Source organism: Epargyreus clarus, unplaced genomic scaffold, assembly GCF_041222505.1.
Source record: "Epargyreus clarus isolate Ecla_fem2 unplaced genomic scaffold, WU_Ecla_fem_2.2 ptg000003l, whole genome shotgun sequence".
Classification (NCBI taxonomy): Eukaryota; Metazoa; Arthropoda; class Insecta; order Lepidoptera; family Hesperiidae; genus Epargyreus; species Epargyreus clarus.
In genome coordinates, this window is record NW_027332211.1 from 4,366,896 (window position 1) to 4,384,860 (window position 17,965).

General features: G+C 35.2%; 2 protein-coding genes across 8 annotated transcripts in view; both read left to right on the top strand.

Moving 5' to 3' along the window:
* Window positions 1-17,965, top strand: part of kcc (solute carrier family 12 member kcc) — a 479,479-nt gene that overhangs the window by 69,565 nt on the left and 391,949 nt on the right. The gene's annotated exons all lie outside the window — the stretch shown is intronic.
* On the top strand, window positions 6,638-8,914 carry LOC140748722 (trypsin CFT-1-like). Its single transcript, XM_073081580.1, has 4 exons — window positions 6,638-6,746; window positions 7,188-7,350; window positions 8,024-8,279; window positions 8,594-8,914. Exons 1-4 carry the CDS (start codon window positions 6,647-6,649, stop codon window positions 8,888-8,890), a joined length of 816 nt encoding a protein of 271 aa, XP_072937681.1. The 5' UTR covers window positions 6,638-6,646; the 3' UTR covers window positions 8,891-8,914.

Here is a 17,965-nt window from a genome sequence, read left to right on the forward strand (position 1 = left end):
AAATTATAGTTTTAGGGTTCCGTACCAAAAGGGTAATAATAGGACCCTATTACTAAAGCTTCTTTGTCCGTCTGTCAGTCAGGGCTATATCTCTTGAACGTTACAGTTTAAATTTTCACAATGTATTTACTTCTATGGCTGGTGTGATATCAATTAGTAAATATAAAAAAAAACATAGTGGTACGGAACCCTCCGTGTAGGAATTCGATTCGCACTTCACCAATTATTTTATAAAACAGCGCTTCCTCGCATATTCGTTATCACTATTTTATCTTGTTACAATAGATCGCTCAAAATATACAAGGCAATAGTAGGTAAAGTACCGAGGATTAGTCACGGCGAGGAATGAATAATCCTCAAACATAAGGGATTAGACGTCGACGAATGTGATTATCTTTATGAGATAGATACATCATTACTTACATATCCCCAGCAGTGAGATAATGCTTTATGTATTTTCTTTCGGGTCTAAATATATTACCTAATGAAAAATATGTAAATTAAAATTGTATGTGCAAATTGCAAATATTTTGTTTTTTTTTTTTTAATTATATAGGAATAGCAAACTAGTATGGAGTCCATCTGATGGTAAGTGGCTACTGCCGCCTATGGACATCTGTAATCAACCTGATACCTGAGGTCGGCCACATATGCGCCACACAACACAGCAGCGTTTAACACTGCTGTTATGAGGCAGAAATAGGTGTGGCGGTGGTGCCGCCCAAGTCTAACCACAAAGGGTTCTACTACCTTGAATGGTAGAACCCTTGGCTTTTATATCTTTTTCGAATTTTGAATTAGTTTTAAGGGAGAACCCCTGTTCGTTACGAAGTTGATACATTAGTTCATAGGAATCGGTGACCACTGAATTACAGGCGGACTGCACGCTCCTTTGTAATTTCAGTTTTATTAAAAAGTATTCGCATTTGTATTGGAAAAGAGACGTACTACTTACGTATACTATTTATTAATTTGTGGTACTACGCAAAGAGAAAATATATTTTAATAATGTATTTTTCCAGTAACATTCAAAGGATTTCAATTTATAGTCTTTTAAATTGTAGTTCAGCCAGCATATTGAGTTCCAAGAATCGTGAACCACTTATGTTTTTATTGAACTTACTATATGTTGTGTACTCTTGAAGAATACGAGTATAATTTGCATAACAAAAGTTACGAAGATTCTTTTATTTATTTAATTAATCCTCAGTGAATTTATGTTGTCCTACCATATTTATATATGTCTTACATAAGCTGTCTTTTAATATTACCATATTCTATCATTCATCTGCTGAATCTGAATAATTTGAGTGTTTTTAAGTGTATAATATTTAAATACCTACATTTTATTACATACTATTTTAATAATATTTTAATACCCTACTTTTTGTTATTATTACTATAAAAAGTACACTTCACGAAATAAAAAAAGTTCGAATGCAAAATGCAATTTCCTTTCTGGACTATTCAATCAGCAATTATCTCAGCGTCGCAGCTCGGACGCCACTATCCGATTAAGTGCATCTCGGGCTACTAACACTGTTACAAAGGAAACAGTTGATTACATTCTCTTGACCTTTGAAGCATCTATCGTCTATTTACTGTAACGCACTGAAACATCTTTAAGGTATTTAAAGACTTTTTCGGAAATTGCCATTGAGTATTTCCTTTTTTTTTTGTTTACGAGGGGGAAACCTTCAAAAGGTACCTGACGACGTGGGAGCGACGCCGGGTTATGTGGGATTTTTACCGCACTTAAACCCCCCCGGTCGCAGTCCTCAGCGCTTAGTGGAGAACTCCGGGATCACCGATGGAACACAACCGGAGTCCTCTGAACGTGATGCCCCAATCAGGCTCTTCCCTGGGGGAGCAGTTTACGCTCCTCCCACATACCTGGTGTTTACAACGGTACGGGGCCACATAAATCGTCGTCCTTCCCGGGGTTACATGCTGGACGGTTCGAGCTTCCACTCTTGCCGCCCGCAACCCCAGAAGCCCCCTTTTAATCGCCTCTTACGACAGGCAGGGGATACCGTAGCCCTATTCTAGTCCCGAGACTATTTCCTAGTGTCCGTCTAGTTACAAAAACTAGTCGAAGTTACCATGACCCGCGTAGATAGTTCCTACATGGAACTTATCAAAGTAAATCGGTAAGCGTAAAAACCCTACATTGGAAAAAATATAATATCATCGTTTTGATACAAGTTACCAGCCAGATGGATGGATACTGGCAAAAATTAAAAAAAACCATCCAAGATAAGCTTTCTATCTTGACCAGACACTGCTAATTACAGATAACAACTTCAATATATCAGCACTTTGATCTAATTAACTTATCTTTATGACTTTACATTTTTTTACATTTAAATTAAATAAATCTTCAGGATGAACAATGAACAGTAAAGAAAGTCTGTTTTTTAACTTTGTTCTATTCAACGCCAATCTGCCATTATCAGCAGATTAATAAAATCTCCTCCAGACTATTCAATCATGACGACATCTCAGCGACGCAACTCAGTTTCGTATTACCATTATTACATTAGGTGCATCTCGGATCCGTCATTAATGTTGCTAAATAGGAAATATTAGTATATTCGTAGTTCTTTCAATTGCAGAGTAATAAAAATTCTTTCAGGGACTATTCAATGACGTCCGTAGATAACTACCTCAGTGACGCAGCTCAAATTCTACCACTAACATAATTATTAACTGCATCTCGGATCTGCTACTGTTTTTCATAAGGGAATTATTATATTACACTCCCGAAGCTTTCATATTTGCAGATTAATTAAATTTCCTATAAAGACTATTCAATCATGTTGACATCTCAGCGACGCAACTCAGTTTTGCGCTACCATTATTACATTAAGTGCATCTCGGATCCGTCATTAATGTTGCTAAATAGGAAATATTAGTATATTCGTTCTTTCTATTCTTTATATTCTTAATATTCTTTCAATTGCAGAGTAATAAAAATTCTTTCAGGGACTATTCAATGACGTCCGTAGATAACTACCTCAGTGACGCAGCTCAAATTCTACCACTAACATAATTATTAACTGCACCTCGGATCTGCTACTGTTTTTCATAAGGGAATTATTATATTACACTCTCGAAGCTTTCATATTTGCAGATTAATTAAATTTCCTACAAAGACTATTCAATCATGTTGACATCTCAGCAACGCAACTCAGCCTCGAGCATTATTACATTAAGTGCATCTCGGATCCGCTTCTAATGTTATTACATAGGAAATTGTTTTTTTTTTCGTAGTTATATTTATCTACAAATGCCGTACATTTTCTGAAAAATATAATTTCTTTTACGGAATATTCAGGAACGTTAGTCATTTTTAAAAAGACGCAACACAGGTTCTACCACTATAATATTAGGTTTATCTCTAATCCGTCACTAATGTTTTTACAAGGACAATAATTTAATATAACTATAATTTACACTGTTATAGCCCTTGCATTTAATGAAAATAAAATTTTCTTCGAGGACTATTCAATTACGTCATTAAAGAACTCAAGGACGGAACTCGGGCTCGGCTTCTATCATATTACGTGCATCGCGGATCTACTACTAATATTGTTACAAGATAAACGTTATATTTTATTCATAAAACTGTAAAATAATTATTCAAGATACATAGTTTACACTAGTGTCTATAACCTTGAATAGACGTTTCCTATGTATTGTTGATAAGTAGCACGAAAAAGTTTAAATGAAAAATTGTCACATGAGGATATGTGACAATTTTTCTCCTTCGTGAGCAAATCCATAATTAAAACGCGTTGAATTATATTTAGCTAAAATCTTATGCTTTAAAGTAACAATATTGTATGGCTTTAACAATATTGTATAGCAGTAAAGCTTCCCGAGTAGGCTATTCAATCTGAGAGCCATTATCTGCCAGACACAGGGCACAGTGATCTGACCAACACTCGTTTTAGCTAGGCTTGCACTCTAATCTTATTGTGGCAGTGATCTTATTGTGAAATACAGTAAATGTGCTGTTCTCTCAGCCTTTTAACTATACGGAATGTATTTATAGAACTTATGTATGATTATATATGTTACTTTTAAGCTTTTAAATATAACTTGAAACCTAACTAAATATAACTTAATATAGATGCGTAGCCACTCATGCGTACTAAGATGGTCTAACTTAGCTGGCATTCATATTCACCGAAACAACATTACGTAATAACTATTTCTAACGTAAATTGGGGTAGACTTCAGGTAGGATCTCTTTAAACACCATCAAGCCTCGAGGTGGCGCACGCGGTGTTACCGCGCGCACCTCAAAGATGAGCGGATGGAGTAGCTCCAGCTCCATCCCGGGCCCGGACGCGGGCAAACGCCGTCGGGATCGCGGACGAGTGCTATTAACGTGCCCGTGGTCCCGACAAAAGGCGTCCAGAGGAACACCGTGGAAATTTAGCCGGTAGGAGTCGAGCATATCCTCTCCGCTACCTAAAAAAAAAATAGGTAGGACCCCTTTCCTATATGAAATTCACCAATAGGTTACAGAATTCCGTAGGCGTCATTGACCACTTCCCATTACGTATAATGTATGCATACATAGATGTTTCGTTATGTAAGTTCACATTAAATTGTATTATTTTAATCTCCCTAGAACTTGGAAATACCTTATTTCAGTATACGAGTATTGCCTTACAGTTCAACAGCAACGTCTGTATAGCAAATAAAACGAGATGAAAATTTTAAATTTAAATCTCTTTTTTGAATGATGCTTTCAGTGAGAGATTGATTCGAGTTTTGGCGAGTACTGCATCGCTAATATTTACTCAGTTCTTTTTCCGCCAGCTCTTCACTGAAATCGGAAGCATAGATGAGTGTTTGCAAGAGTTCAGGCCCAGTAGGTATATATGGTTTTATACGATTGTATACAACGGATATACGCTTATGAATTTCTAGCCAGAAAGGAGATGAAATAATTTAATACCTTATTACATTCACATATTCTACCTCTTACATTCCCAAAGATAAGTAAATAAAGATGTTAAATCAAATATTGAAAAAATGTGATTTTGATAACAGTATAATCTAAGAAAACAGATACAAGTCGTTTAGGTGGGGATGATTTAGAAACACGCGCACAAGAATTTGATAGTACATAAAACAGTGAAGTTATGTTAATTTAAACTACATTTTTACTATATTATAAGTAGCAACGTGCTACCTATAAATTTAACTGTTTTGTAAGTTATATTGTACGTGCTTTGAAATATTTACAAAAAAACAGTAGATAAATATATCTACTAGTGTAATAACGTATACCTACAAATATACAAAACACAATATAGTAGGAAAATTTAATAAAAACAGGCAAATATTTTTATAACATAATCTGTCAGTAGTCAGAATTTAGTAGCCGAGAGAATTTATAGATAAGATAACAAATACATTTTTATAACTTATAGTGAATGCATTAAAGTATGCTTAGGGCTCAATTGGACTTACAAGAAAGGTAGATAATTATCGAATGTATATTGAACTGGTGGCCTTGAAATAAATATAGATTTGAAAACGAAGTTATCAGATAGAACTATGTAACAGATAGAAATAGAAATGCATTATTGGGTTAACAAATTCTACACATATATAATGTCATCCTTTTACAAACTTAATTAAAGTTAATCCCTGCGTGTGCGTGTGTGTGTGTATGCGCGCGCGTTTGTGAATATACGTCTTCGAGTGTTCGTGAATATATGTGTGTTACTGTAAGTTTTTAAACATGATCGTAACTAATCATTTGGTTACATTTAACAGAGTTTCAATATAAATATAGTCGAGCTAAGTCAGCAAATCAGTCACAGATTTTCTAATTTCTGTTTACACACTGTACTAAAGTGTAATATTATTCTATAGATATATTATGAATTGTTTGTGCAGTTTACCGAAGACGTCAATGCCACACCCTTTTTTGCCTAACAGCAGCAGCGCTAAACGCTGCTGTGTTCTGGATTTATTTTGAAGTTTAGTTAAGACCAGTAAATGAGAGGGTTAAACTTCTGTTGCTTTTTATATATAGAATACTTAGTCGATATACGCAACTTTAAGGTTTAGGTAGCCCCTGCATTGGAAATTAACCTTTTTTGATAATGCGTTTGTGTTAAATAAATCAATAAAAACAATTAATTTTTTTGGAAGTCGGAGGACTTTAAAACGACAGTTACTTGCTTACATTTCAATGTGGAATTTAAAAGGGCGAGTAATGGGTGGACAACTAAAATAGCAATCCATCACGTACTTAAAAAATCTTAACAGGTTCATGCTAGCACATTTTTGTACTTATATGTACCTTTAAGCATATTCATTATTTCGGGTTATGTTACTTTTTTTAAATCGTCCATTTCAAAAAAAAAATTAACTACCTACAGTTTTAATATTTTAACTAACTGAAATCTTGATTCCGTTGAACAAAATGTCAATCTTCATAACAATCTAAATAAAAAAATATGAATCGAAAAAGAGCCACTTGGTTTCGTCTACAACAGATATACATCCAATTGTCAGAATTAATTAATTATCCGTTATTATAGATATGATTTTATCAAAGTGCACTAAAATTATCATTATCTTATTAGTGGATAAAGCAGACTTCTATATAAATACGATGATTATGTGTGTGATGAGCAGTTTCGAAGACCTGGCGAATAAAATGCGTGTGTTCACCCTTTTTACTTTTGTGGCCGTTGGCCTGGCATCAGTTGCAGGTAAGCAAAGTTTTGCAAATACTTCAAATTTACTTTTATTATTTACGCTAACAGTTATATTATGTTTCTATCTGATACAGGCATGGGTTTATTTCTAGAAATCAGCAACGTTTATTTTACTTGTGGGCTTCACCTCTACCTTCACCTCTTTTTCTAGAGGTCTTCATCTTTTTCGAAATAACACAAAGCAATAAAAGCAATTCCATGCAACAAAATAGAATTTGATTATTATTACGAAGTTACTATATTTCTTTACTTCAATTTGAATACTTTCTATATCAAAATCTTTTAAAATAATATTTAAGTCTTCGTTATTAGTAACACCTATATTGACATTCTCTTAATCTATTCTATATAAATATTTATTAATCTAATTTATTATTAATTATATACTTCTATAGTTGTCAATATCTACTTTATCACTTTTTTATATTTCCATAGCTGTGCCTTCAGGACGGGTAGTCGGTGGTACGGAGACTACCATCATAACATACCCGTTCAGCGCCGCTCTGCTCTACACCAGAGACTTTTTCAATTACCAGCAGGAATGTGGCGGCACCATCATCAACAACCGTTCCGTAATGACAGCAGCTCATTGCGTTATGTATGTTTCAATTATTTGTAAATTTGCGATGAGTGCTCCAACAATACATTTTTATACTATCGTGCCACTTTTAACTATTACACTATTATTGGCGTTATTAGTTGTTTTTGGGTGATTATTTTATGGTTTATAGAATATTGTAAAGTGATACTGGCATTGATAGCAAAAAAAAGCAGTGATAGCCTAGTGGTTAAGAAACGCGGCGTCTCGATCGAGGGGTCCGAGGTTCAAATCCCAGGCTCTTCCGAGGTTCAACCCTCTGATTTTCAAATTTATGTGCGTATTAGAAATCAATTATCACTTGCTTAAACTGTGAAGGAAAACATCGTGAGGAAACCTGCATACCTGAGAGATTTAAAAAAAAAAAATCTTAAAGGTATGTGAAGTCTTCAATCAATTCGCACTTGGCCAGCGCGGTAGAGTATGGCCCAATCCTTCTCATTATGAGAGGAGACCCGTGCCCAGCAGTGGACAGTAATGGGTTGATGACGATTGGCATTAGGCTTTAAATCTATTAATCGTATTCAAATACAGGTAATCTGCTGTATAAAATTGCATTTAGATATCAACGTGGACTGCATGATTGTTTTCTACGGTTATCGTTACATACAAATAATGAATGTATTACAGTGAATGCATTCTTCATTAAGTTTACACGATTATGTGTTTGCAGGGGTGATGCACCAATCAGGTGGCAAATCCGTGTTGGATCCGTCTTCGCCAACTTTGGAGGAGCTGTGATGAACACCATCATGATAACCATCCATCCCAACTACAATGTTCGCACGCTTGACAGCGACATTGCTATCGTTCGTTCTGCGACCACTTTCGTCTTCAGCACCTCTCTCCGTGCGGCTAGCATCGCTGGCGCTAACTTCAATATCTTGGACAATGCTCTTGTCTGGGCTATCGGATGGGGCGCTACTTCTGTAAGTAAAGATAATGTGAAAATGATAAACACATTTTTATTTAAGTGTATTAAGGTTAGATTAATCAAATGTCCTAATGATACAAAACCTATTGGTTGTGAGACATCGACTGAGACTGTGCCTTCCACAGAATCTCTAGGATTTATTACAAGCAACTAATTACTAGAAAGTGTTCTTTGATATGAAAATTTAGGTAGAATTCCAGTTATATTTGAACGTGATTAAAGATGGTCATGGCTACCAAAATTCTTGACGCAAATTTAATGAAATAAGTAACACACTTCTACATTTACTGAAATTTCCTTAACTTTCAGTATGACGGACCACGCTCCGAAACTCTGCGCCACGTCCAAATTTGGGTTGTAAACCAAGCGACGTGTATCAGTCGTTACGCTGAGCTCGGGCTCACTGTGACCGACAACATGCTGTGCGCCGGCTGGCTGGATGTAGGTGGTCGTGACCAGTGCATTGGCGACAGCGGCAGCCCTCTCGTTCACAACAACGTTATTGTTGGTATTCGCTCGTGGGGCCAGCGCTGCGGCCTCCCACGCTACCCCGGCGTAAGCACCAGAATTCCGCGCTTCACCGCCTGGATCACTGCTAATGCTTAATTATAAGACTGTGTAAAAATACATAAAAACATCTGTCATCTAATTTACTTAAATAAAAATACGAATAAGATCGTTACTTTATAAGTAATCATTTGTTTTTATTTGGCGTTTATTTATGCAGATATCTTTAAAATACAAAAGTACATTGAGAATATTTTAATTCTTATTCTATAATTTCATTCTAAGGTATATTTTATCAAGTAATTACATTCCAAAGTAGCGTAAATACACTTCCTTAATAAAATGCTCTTTCATCTACGCATATCCATAATATGTGCTTATACGCAACCTCATGCTCCCAGTAGACACAAAGGTTTCTCGGCTCCTTTATTAAACACAATCTTATTCTAAAGCAATGACGTGGAACAACTAAATGAACGCAATTGTTCCATGAAAGCCTCATTCTACCCTTATGGTACACATTTCTCACCCACAACCTTCATTTTGTTTCGCGGTAATGGGATCATCACTTACATTAACACTCGATTGCACTTACAAATCATGTTCATAAATTATAAACTATCCACGTAGGTACTAACTTGATTCAATCTTAGTTTAGTTCATGTCATTGAAATTAGAATGGTTTGTATAGTCATATGACTATACGATGCATATGCATATGTTGCATATGCAACTATGTATGTTGAGTACGGGTTTGCAATAAAAACTCCAATTGAATTTTTCTTCCTGTATTTTCTTTTCTTGACCATTTACAATATTCTTCTATTTTCCGGAGCGTGTCGGACCCTATTTTTAGCCACCTTAAGTGGCAAAGTGAGTGTTACAACCGACGGGGGGCTAACGCAGCAGTCGCTCTTATTCCCGTCTCGCTCACTTCCTATAGCCCTCTCTCTCTAACACGCTATCTCGCTCATACATGTCCCTCTCTTTCTATCCTAGGGGTTTTTATATTTTTCCTTTATTTATTTACATAAAACTTATTTCTAATACATAACAAAACGTAATATAACATAAACCTTAACTAAATAACAATTTATGCATTTAAAAAACAATTTATAATCACAACTTAAGACTATTTTATTCGCCGTCCGCAACAATGTACATACACAAATTATTTATTGAGTGTGTTTCCATTGTTATATACAGATTGTAGAAAAAAATGACTAATTTTAGAAATGACACATCATAATCGCTCTATCTCTTCTTAATTTTTTGATAATTTCATTTTAACCCAAATACATTACTAATATGAAGTAAATAATAAATAGGTGAAATAATAGATAAAATATATAATTATGTTTAATTTTAACAATTTATGCATTTGATGTAATATTTTCTACTGCAACAATTTTTTTCCGAAATTTCTTTTTTTTTTTTTTAATATTTTTATTACAAGCTTGTAGAGTCACATTAAGTTAATCATAACTTAACTAATTCTACAAGCTTTTTCCACGTTAATGACAACAAAATATCTATAGAATAGATAGCTACGAGTGTATAAGTAGAAAGATAGACATCCGTAATTAAAACTAAAGCTCTAATTAGCATAATTCCATAATGAAGTAGCGCAGATATCTCGGATGTGTCTAATTTCTTTTGAAAGCTTTTAAGCTCTTCATTTGTTATTCCGTGCAATCCACCGATGTAATTGATTTCATTAGCCGTCGAGCATGAGCTGTTGTGGAGATGAATGTTCGATCGGAATACCTAATTCCTTAGCTTATCTTGGAAATAAAATGAATCACACAAAGTGGTTTCAGAACGAAATGCTTTTAAGATTTAAGATTTATTTATTATGCTTAATGCTTATAAGCCGGCAATAATTGATATATGAGGAACAGACGAGTATGTAGATCACACGATGGGTAGTGGATACTGCCGCGCATGGACATATGTAATCAATCAGATAGGATTAGATATTCCTACCTGAGGTCGACCACAGATGCGCCGCAATGCCTGGGGACTAAGCTGGAACGCCTCGGAAAAGTATGTCTGTGTTATCACATCTGTTAATAGGTAGCAATATCAGCAGCACTACTGTTAATACGTGGTGGTGCCGCCGGAGTCGGACCACAAATGGTTCTACCACCTTCGACATGATATAACGGCATAAAAATCGCGTTTTTTATATTCTTAGGAATATTTATTTCTCGGACGAAATGTTAAAAATGGCCGAATGATCATTTCAGGTATCAGCATAATATTTTTGTAGAGAAAAATTTTCAAGGTTTGCATGATAAAAGCTTCTAATTACTTAGTGAAATGAATATATGTGGACCGGGATGAAAGGTTTTGTATGAAAATCCTGACAATGCCCTATGTCTCTTTGTTGATAAGTATTCAGTAAAGTATTCTTACAACAATATACCCGACTTATCTTCAAAACAATAGCTCTATCTTCAAAGAAATGTAAAAATGGAAACAGAAATTTAGTGACTTACAAAATATTTTGGCTGCTTTGCATATCCCGGCTTAACTCGGCGCACGCTTACCACAGAATTTAATATGGAGGTTCTACAAACACTGGAGATGTAACAATAACGTGTTATTTGTTTTATGGTCTCTACGAATACATTCCATGCGAAATTACATGTTACGATTCTCACGTTATTACTGAACAAATCCACTATGCGAAATAGTTTGACAGCTGACAATGTGTACAAATATTGGCACAGTCAATAACTGGTATCAATCTCAAAGTCTTCATTATAACTACTAACTGTGAAGTGTAAATATTGAAAATGCTGCGCTGTTGTGTTCTGATTTGAAGGGTGTGGTGAGGTATACATATTTATCTGAGGCGTTGTAACTTAGATCCAGGGTAGCAACGCATCTGTGACCGATATCGGGTAGGAATAGGTTTTGAAGGTGGTAGAACCCGTTGTGGTTCGACTCCGGCGGCACCACCGCCACACCTATTTCTACCTAATAACAGCAGTGTTAAGCGCTGCTGTGTTCCGGTTTGAAGGGTGTGGTAAGGGAGACAGACTTTTCCGAGGTGTTCCAGCTTAGTCCTCAGGGGTAGCGGCGCATCTGTGGCCGACCTTAGGTAGGAATATCTAATCCTATCTGGGGTTGATTACAGATGTCCATGGGCGGCAGTAGCCACTTACTGGACTATATCTAGTTTCTTACTTCGTAATTATAAAAGAGAACATATTTAGTACTAATACCGAAAAACAAAGTATGCTCTACCATTTGGGTAATTAGGTATTTTGTCCTTGACAGCAAGTAACTAATGATACCTCGCTAATAAATTGACTCACTGGCGTTGTTTACAAAAGATGTGGTAACATAAATATAAGAAGATATATATAATGAAAAGAATCATAATAAGTAACGAAAGTAAAATGTAAAGATAATAGGGTCTCCAGTTAGAATTACGAGTAAAATACTCGTATTTTAGGACGCTTTTTCCTATATATTTTAACCGACTTCCCGTAGAAGAGAGGTTATCTATTCGGTACATATATTTTTTTGGTGCATATGTACTAACATTAAATTAAAGTTGATGATTTTTCCATCTTTAACATAAGTACGAAATAAAGTTCGTTTTAATTAATATTATGAAAAATATGGTATTTTTTAAATTATTGTAATACAAAATCCACCGTCGGCGGTTTGTCATATTATAATCATTTCGTTCATGTTTGAGGAAAAAACATCTTTGAATATTAAAGACCAAATTAGTTTATCTGCCTAGGTTTAACTATTTGGTCCAACACGAAAATCTTTATATTATATTCTTCATAATTTAGGTACAAAGACGTAACAAAGAATAATAGTTTAAGTAAGAATTATTTATTCCTTAGAGCGAACGTAAATAATTCCGGTCTCCAAAAATTCTCACTAACAAAGTCGCAAGTGTAGCTAGTATACGGTATAACTTTGACAAATCGCCACTTATTCGGTATACAACAGAAATGTGTTGGAGAAAAACCTTACTCGACTGAATTGTTGAGAGTGAAATGAAATATATCATTCGTTCCCGCCTGGCATATGGATGGAAATAGTGTATGTAATTAGTCACACGTATCATAATTATAATAAAATGATATATAAGTATTTTTTCTTCAAATAATGATGTAGGTTTTTTCATTTATTAAACGTAGAAATAGGTGCTTGCGATTGTACAATTAAAACTTACCTGCAAACAGAGGTCAGTGGCCGACTAGGCAACACTTAATGTAAACCGATTCTAAACATTAAAATTTTCCAGAAATTCCTTGTGTACATGAACACGAAAAAAAATTTTAAAACTTCTTATCCTAAAAAGGACTGTTTTAAAATAAACCTTTAATTATATATTTTTCTTATTCATTTTTTTCCTGAAAATGTATTTACATATTTCACCCATAATAGATAAGTATAGATATATCACCACCTTGTAACTGAAGGAATCTATTAAATGGCTTAAACGACTGACAATTCTGTCAGCATTTAATGGCTGACATGTTGTAATTTACGCGGAACAATACCGACATTTAAGTGGTGCAAAAACACAAAATCGAAGATAAAGTGCGGAGAAATACCGTTTCATTCGTAAATGATCTCAAAACTACATTTTTTTAATATTTTTCAAACACGAAAATAGATGACAGTGACAACTTCAATTGTCAAAACTGGTTACATTTTCTTGTTAGGAGTGAGTAACCTTTACTAATCTATGATTGTACCGTAAAATGTTATAGTATAACGAATATACTATACTTCACGTACCTACGTACATAAGATACTCTAGTCAACACACCTTAATACCTATTACCTCTACACCTATAGTAACCATAATAGAACTTAACTATTTAGGGGAGCAAACATCAGAATCACTTTCGTTGATTGATGGGTCGCGATTAGTTTATGCAACACTTCAGCTGATGTATGTTTGTCTTGTTAGATTAGTTCACGTGGTACATCAGTTTCTATTTACACTAATTATCTCTGATGTTCAAAGTTTTGGAAGTGTTATGAGTAAATTAGCGGATTTATACTTAACTTGTGGTGCCCGCGGATTCACCCGTATTTTAAAGAAATAATATGACATACATAAAATGGAAAATTTGTAACTGCATTGGAATGACAGTAGTGCCATCTGTAGAAAATTGGTCTTACCAACTCCCAAACCCTCGTGGGCTCTTGGACAACAACTTTGCTAAAGATCGTCACTTGATCAAATGTATAGTTTCCGATTCTATAACTACTTACGAATTAAAAATGCTCAAGTCCCCTTGAACACACACAACTAATTTCATCAAAATCAGTCCAGTCGTTTAGGAGGAGTTCAGTGACATACACACGCACATAAGAAATATATATATGAAGGTATCGTTTCTACAGTCAACCTACGTATGTTTATATGTAAAATTTTAAAATACCATGCAGTTTTTGAGTTAATGGGAGTTTGTTTTGATAATAAATGTTTAATGTAGGTTTGAGGAGACATAACTTTTTGATGTTAGTCAGTAACGAAACCACAGCCATTGAGGCTCATTTCTGCTTTATAGGAACGGTGTGTAGTTGTTCTGTTCTAGTTTTAAGAATGTGTAACAAATTCACGTTTGCAAAATGTTTCATACCACTAACATTAACAATAAGGTTCTTTTAATAATTTAAATTTATAATTTGACGAATAAATATGACGAATAAATTTGATGTAACTTTCAAATTTCATTCATATCTCTAAACCTGGGAACGTTTAATTGGAATTTACTCATTTTGAAAATCAATTAGTCCAATTTAGATTGTTTGTAACAGGAACTTGCAACGTAATTACAAGAAGGAAGTAATGTCACCGAAACGTAGTGGCCTGGATGTGTAAATCACGTTTAATTGAATATTCCAATTAAACTATTACAAAAGTATGTGAATAACAACTGTTTCAACTTTTAATTAATGAATATGTTACAATTAAAGTAATCCTTTCTGATTTGAGGCTCGAAAAATATTCAAAATAATGCTAAAAGTGGTAAAATATGACTTTACATATGCTCCATATTTTCAACTTGGATTTGTTTATATTAGAATACAGGACAAATTTAAATGACAATTCACCAATTTGTAGGATGTTTTCAATTTTGTAGCACTTTCAATTCGGACGTTATCGAGCTCAATCTCAGCATAGTAGTTGGTAGGTCATTGGTAACAGTCAAACTCCAATAATAACAAGCGGACAGTGCTTATGACTCTATCATAATACAGTACCCAACTCCACCGAGCTACGAACAATATAGACTCTACAGGCAGCATTTAGAGCTTACATTGCCTCGGACTCCGTCTATAGGAGTACATTCGAGGATCTTGTTCAAACAATGTTTAATTGATTGGTATCGGAGCGTAATGTTCGACTATGCAATAACGTTATTGGAAGGGAGACCACTTATGGTTTTAACTACCTAGAGTGATTGAATCGTTTACTGAGCTGTTTCATCATTGACATAACTGCGAATACTGGGCCTATCTTTTATGAGAAGGGTCAAAACTATGGACATTATGACTAGTAGCGTATTGGATTATGGAATTATAGTTTTGATACTTTGAGAATGACGATTACAAATAAGGGTTCTGGTTTCGATTTTTTTCGTGCGGAACCCTAAAAATAAGAGATTAAATCCGGGGCTTAGAGTGGTGTCATACATTGGGGACTAAAGATTCAAACTGTAAAATTTTGTTTTTTATTAATCCCTATCTATCTTTTGAGAGAATACCTGAGTGACTCAGAAACTGATTTAATTTAAGAAATTAACAGCTACGACTTCTTCCGATGTTATGTATACCGTGACCCCTCCAGTCCCACCTTCTAAGGGTTTCATGCCCAAAGAGTAAAAACCCAGCAAGAGTAAAAACTAAGGTAGGGAACTCTATTACTATGTCTTCACCGTGTATCCGCCTGTCACAGGTATTCTTTCTGTCTTCTATAATGGATAGACACTTGATATTTTTACAGTATGTATAACGGTGGCCGCTATATCAAAAAGGGTAAAAAAATGAATGGTAAGGAACTCTCTGTGTTTGAGTTTGACTTACACTTGTCCAATTATTTCTAAGCCTTCATCTACATATCTGCTACAACTTAAGATCAGACATAATCTTAACATTAGTCATGCTTGTCTTACAACAACTTATTACATGTTTCAACATAACATAACACTATGTCATAAAAAAAGCCTATTTACCCACTTGACCTATGCAAGGGTTACGCTGCAAGTAAGAGGCTCTAGGGGTGCGCATTTAATTTGATCTCAACGATCGTCTTCCGTATTTGCAAGGCTTCGCTGGCTTTTGAAACATTATATAGTTGTAGGCATATTTACTGTGTATAAAATAAGTAATATTACATCCTCCTTACAGTTTTCAATACATATTTCGCGGTTCAAATACGTTGGCACCAACAACCCTGGTTATTTCTACCTATTGACAGCAGTGTTAAGATTTTTTGTGTTGTGATATGGACAGTGGTGAAGTGAGTAGAGGCTGATAAGTCATAACGCATCTGTGGATCTTATGTAGAACTCTACTCTTTTATAAGGGAACTCCCCTATAATTTGAGGTTTATTACATGTCTGTGTGTGCCTAAAAACGTCTTGCCCAGTTGTATTCTGAAATCAGAGCACCTTCTTTCTACTAATTATTTTTATTGACAGTGCAAAAAAATGGTGTGACGTTTGCTCCGCCGCCTTTGGACTACACCACCGCCACCAGTTCCACCACCTATATTCTAAAGACTTATTCCCATAATTTAGATAGGTTAAAGTCGTTTAGGTGTTTGGGCTGCAGGACGTTTGAAATAATGAAACACACGTATATACATACATACATATGTACAATGTACATTCAAAAAACAATACTCTGCGAATCGGATAAAAAATAAAGACTTCTTGATATACGTACTGCAGTTCAAGTGAGATTTAATACGCAGTCTTTGTCGTTAGAGGCGTACGTCATTCCGATCGATCTTTATTGGCATGCATGGGTTACGCGAGGTCGGTGCAACACCAGCGGCCGATAGAAACATTAATTGAAACATTATTGGTTGTCGCAATCCATTAATGTCCATTGCAATGCAAATACTGGAATTTCAGTACGTGATCGCTTGAAGTTGTGTCTTAATATTATCTTGTAGTTACGTTAGTTGAGTGACTAGTAAAGTAAATTTATGGATGAACTTTGTTTACCTTAAAGGGGTTAGAACCAGAATGGTCCAACCGGGGAGTTACATACATACCGTCGCGTCACCTTGTGTCTAGCTCCTAGCGCAAAACCACCTTACGGTTCGATGGAGCGGTGCGGGTGACAGTTGACTAGTTAGGTGGAGAGGTGTGTATTCCCGTTACCTAACATTTAAAACAATCATCTTAGTCCTCAAGTGTGGCAACGGATCTGTGATCGACTTCGGATAGAAAAAATAACGGCATCTCAGTACAATCGACTTCAAGTGAGGTTTAATACGCGTTCTTTGTCGTTAGAGGCCTACGTCATTCCGATCGATCTTTATTGGCATGCATGGGTTAAGCGAGGTCGATGCAACACCAGCGGCCGATAGAAATACAAAAGGTCAACAGCATAGTAGTTGGTAGGTCATTGGTAACAGTCAAACTCCAATAATAACAAGCGGACAGTGCTTATGACCCTATCATAATACAGTACCCAACTCCACCGAGCTACGAACAATATAGACTCTACAGGCAGCATTTAGAGCTTACATTGCCTCGGACTCCGTCTATAGGAGTACATTCGAGGATCTTGTTCAAACAATGTTTAATTGATTGGTATCGGAGCGTAATGTTCGACTATGCAATAACGTTATTGGAAGGGAGACCACTTATGGTTTTAACTACCTAGAGTGATTGAATCGTTTACTGAGCTGTTTCATCATTGACATAACTGCGAATACTGGGCCTATCTTTTATGAGAAGGGTCAAAACTATGGACATTATGACTAGTAGCGTATTAGATTATGGAATTATAGTTTTGATACCTTGAGAATGACGATTACAAATAAGGGTTCTGGTTTCGATTTTTTTCGTGCGGAACTCTAAAAATAAGAGATTAAATCCGGGGCTTAGAGTGGTGTCATACATTGGGGACTAAAGATTCTAACTGTAAAATTTTGTTTTTTAT

What these genes read in the sequence shown, in the direction of transcription:
- LOC140748722 (XM_073081580.1), top strand. Translation starts at nt 6,647, where the DNA reads ATGATTATGTGTGTGATGAGCAGTTTCGAAGACCTGGCGAATAAAATG. An exon ending in ACAGCAGCTCATTGCGTTAT is followed by an intron (nt 7,351 to 8,023) that starts GTATGTTTCAAT and finishes ATGTGTTTGCAG; the next exon opens with GGGTGATGCACCAATCAGGT. An exon ending in TCGGATGGGGCGCTACTTCT is followed by an intron (nt 8,280 to 8,593) that starts GTAAGTAAAGAT and finishes CTTAACTTTCAG; the next exon opens with TATGACGGACCACGCTCCGA.